Source organism: Helianthus annuus, chromosome 8, assembly GCF_002127325.2.
Source record: "Helianthus annuus cultivar XRQ/B chromosome 8, HanXRQr2.0-SUNRISE, whole genome shotgun sequence".
Taxonomy (NCBI): Eukaryota; Viridiplantae; Streptophyta; class Magnoliopsida; order Asterales; family Asteraceae; genus Helianthus; species Helianthus annuus.
In genome coordinates this window covers 132,422,167-132,425,548 of record NC_035440.2, presented here as the reverse complement: position 1 = coordinate 132,425,548, position 3,382 = coordinate 132,422,167, and the positions used below count along the sequence as shown (strand labels likewise).

Sequence of the window (3,382 nt, the reverse complement as noted above, 5' to 3'; positions counted from 1 at the left end):
GAAACTATGGTAGTGTTTTGTTTAAATTAGTTAACTCGGTGTAATTTTTATTCGTGTCAGGCGGCTGTCTGACACACCTTCATTTTTCCTGAAAAATTACAATTTTGCCCCTGTTTAAAATTATAGTTTTTCTGTCGTTTTAGTTTTTTTAGTATAAGTATGGTAGTGTTTTGTTTTAATTGGTTGAGTTAATGTATTTTTTTTGAGATCGTTTATGAGTAGTATGTACAGCTAACTTAAACACGGATGTACATTGGTGCCCTATGAGAGTGAAATTTCAGCTTAGTGTTCCGTAACGCAGGCGGGGCAAAATCTAGTTGTTTGTATATTTGTGAACGTTTTAAAGTTAATTATTATTTTAAGGGATTTCATGCAAATAGAGTTAAAATTTCTGATATCATACCTCGTTATTTTTGAAAAGAAAAAAAAAACATATAACTTCGAATTTTAGTGACAAAAATCACCCAGAACAAATAGCAAATCTATTCGTTAAACGATAAAATTATAAAGCAACATAATTTCTCTTGAAATATATGCTCTTTTTTTACAACCCACTTATCTACCCATCATACAAAATCGACATATATATGGACCTATGCGTATTTCCCTATTTGTGTTTTATCTTTAAGGTCTAACTAAGAAATAATTTTGTTCTATTTTTAGTTTTATATACAGTTTATCAGTTTAATATATAACATTTAAGCAGATTTGATTTCATTAGGTTGGTTTCTAATATTTAATTAACTTTTATAATTTTATCTGTTAAGCAATAAGTTATATATAAATTACCTAGATGCCATTTATTTATTCTAATTGCTTGCAAATCTCAATCTGGAAACTCTCTTTTTTATATTAATTACCTAGACTAGATGCCATTTTTTAACGACAAATTTAAATCACTGACGGATTACTAAAGTATTATCATGCCATCACTATAACCACCTGATTGTATCCATCTTTAGTGCAAGAAAATCATTAGTGCAGTGTTTCAAACGACCATTTTGAACGTATGGAAGTCTCGAAATGAAAAAGAGTTTGAAAGCAACCTCCGAACCGGCAATGACATAGCAAAAACAATAATGGCGGATAGCTACTTTTGGTTAAAAAGCAGATCGAAATTCCATGATATCGTGTGGGAGAGATGGGCGGATTTTAATATTCTAGATATAGTGTGATCGAGTTGTAACCGGTGGGTGTATTACTTTTTGCTTTTTGTTTCTTTTTGTACTGTACTTTTTAGTTTTTACAGCATATACTGACCCTATTCTGTTAATTATAGAATCTTACCGATAAAAAAAAATTGTATCCATATTTAGTAGACGTAATGCCTATATGCCATTTATTTATTCTAATAAAAACAAACCGAACAAGAAACCAAGATTTATTTGTTAATATCTTTAAACTAGAAAGTAGGGAGGTGGGAGGAGTGGGAGGTATTTAAATAGAAGCATAGCCCACACCTTTCTCCCATGCATTTATACATCTTCTCCATCTTTTCATCTTGTTTTTGCTTTTAAATTTAAATATTTCTCTATCTTCAATAAAGAAAAAAAAATGTCCACAAGAAGATCAAGATCAAGACAATCAACAGCTTCAAGAATAAGTGATGATCAAATCAACGATCTTGTTTCCAAGTTGCAACAACTTCTACCTGAAATCCGTAGTCACCGCTCGGACAAGGTATTCATACGAACCCGAGTAGCCTTGATCACTATATGGGTTTTGCTACACGTACCCTCTCCCTCTCTTTTTTACTTGAAGTGCCTATTCAACTTATCACATCACTAATATTTCATTTTTTTATATTTAAAAACAAATAAAAATTACCTTTATTTAATGTTTAATTAAAAGGGGTACGTTTAGCTGCCCCACGTTATATTCGTAAGATCTGATCGTTTTAATGTAGGTCAGCAAGTTTTGAGGGCGGTTTTAGGATGAAATGAAGTACAATAGTGAACATCTTATGGTCTTTTTAAAATTAAAACAAAGTAATGTTTATTACCGTATGATCACTCTATACAAATGAGTGACTGACATGAATTTCTTAAGGCAAAATCGCAAGTACTCATCGATGTTGCTAGACTATGTTTGAGCTTGGATCAGAGCTAAAAAATGCAAAGAACTTATTTAAGTTCTTCGATGTTGCTAGACTATTTTTGAGCTTGGATCAGAGCTACAAAATGCAAAGAACTTATTTAAGTTCGAGAAATCGAGCACAAAATAGAAGTGTTTTTAGCTTTAAATCACACTTATGACTGAAAATTTACGTTTTTTTATATAGTTCAATACAGGAAGTATTTATGTTTAAACATGCATTTCATACGATCTAAGTATTTCAAAAAGTAAGATAAAAACAATAACTATAATAATAACTAATGAAAAAAGATCTAAGTATTTTTAAAAGTAAGATAAAAACAATAACTATAATAATAATAATAACTAATGAAAAAAATAATGTATTTTGTTATTCTATGCATATGCGACCATCCTCGGATCCAACGAGTAGCTTTGCTATCAGTGAGAAATAAATTGAGTATGGTTATTGTTATTCCATGTATGTCTTCTAATAAGTGTATAGAACTAACGATAGTTTCAATACTGAATGAATCCAGGTATCAGCTTCAAAAGTGCTACAAGAGACATGCAACTACATCAGAAGCTTGCATCGAGATATCGACAGTTTAAGCGACCGACTCTCCGAGTTGCTCGAGAACACCGATCCGACTCAGGCTTCCATCATTAGGAGTTTACTTATGCAGTAACTAATTAGACCATCATCTTCTACACAAATAACCATTTTTCTCTTTCTTTCCCGCTATAATGTATCGTCGTACTATGTAACTTAGGGTCTTTTCTGTCTATCTTACATCACAAATGAGTTTTTAGATTTGTTTAGTTGAGCATCATATAATGTAATAACAGATATTATTTCTTAGAGAAGTTTCACTGTTGCTTTTAAAATGAATGGCGTCCAAAATATTATTAAGGCAAAAAAGGGTACAAGTAATTATTTTTTTTTTTTAACGGCCAACAGAATCAGTCTCGAGTACTCTCGGGACACCCACTGGACAAACGGAGTACTCCGAGAGTAACCCGAGTCCACCACCAATTCCGGGGAAAACCAAGTAACCCACCCGCCCGTAGGCACGACACTGAAATTACCAGTAAAACCTGTTTGGCTCAAGGATCTAACCGAGATTTCCTTGAATCTCCCATCATTGCCCACCAGTGCCTCACTCTATACCAAGTGAGAGTTGAACATGCATATTTCAAGAGTAATGAAAGCACTCCACCACTTGATCTAGAGATCATTGACAACAAGTAATTATTATTAACGACGGTCACCCCGAGCAAAACCAGCTGGGTCAAGAGGGTTTGATGA

At 32.7% G+C, this 3,382-nt stretch overlaps 1 protein-coding gene across 1 annotated transcript; it reads left to right on the top strand.

The window, feature by feature from the left end:
* The first annotated feature begins 1,484 nt into the window (after positions 1 to 1,484).
* LOC110884709 (transcription factor PRE6) lies at positions 1,485 to 2,961 on the top strand. The gene is made up of 2 exons (XM_022132424.2): positions 1,485 to 1,680; positions 2,613 to 2,961. Exons 1-2 carry the CDS (start codon positions 1,555 to 1,557, stop codon positions 2,760 to 2,762), a joined length of 276 nt encoding a protein of 91 aa, XP_021988116.1. The 5' UTR covers positions 1,485 to 1,554; the 3' UTR covers positions 2,763 to 2,961.
* The last annotated feature ends 421 nt before the right edge of the window (positions 2,962 to 3,382 follow it).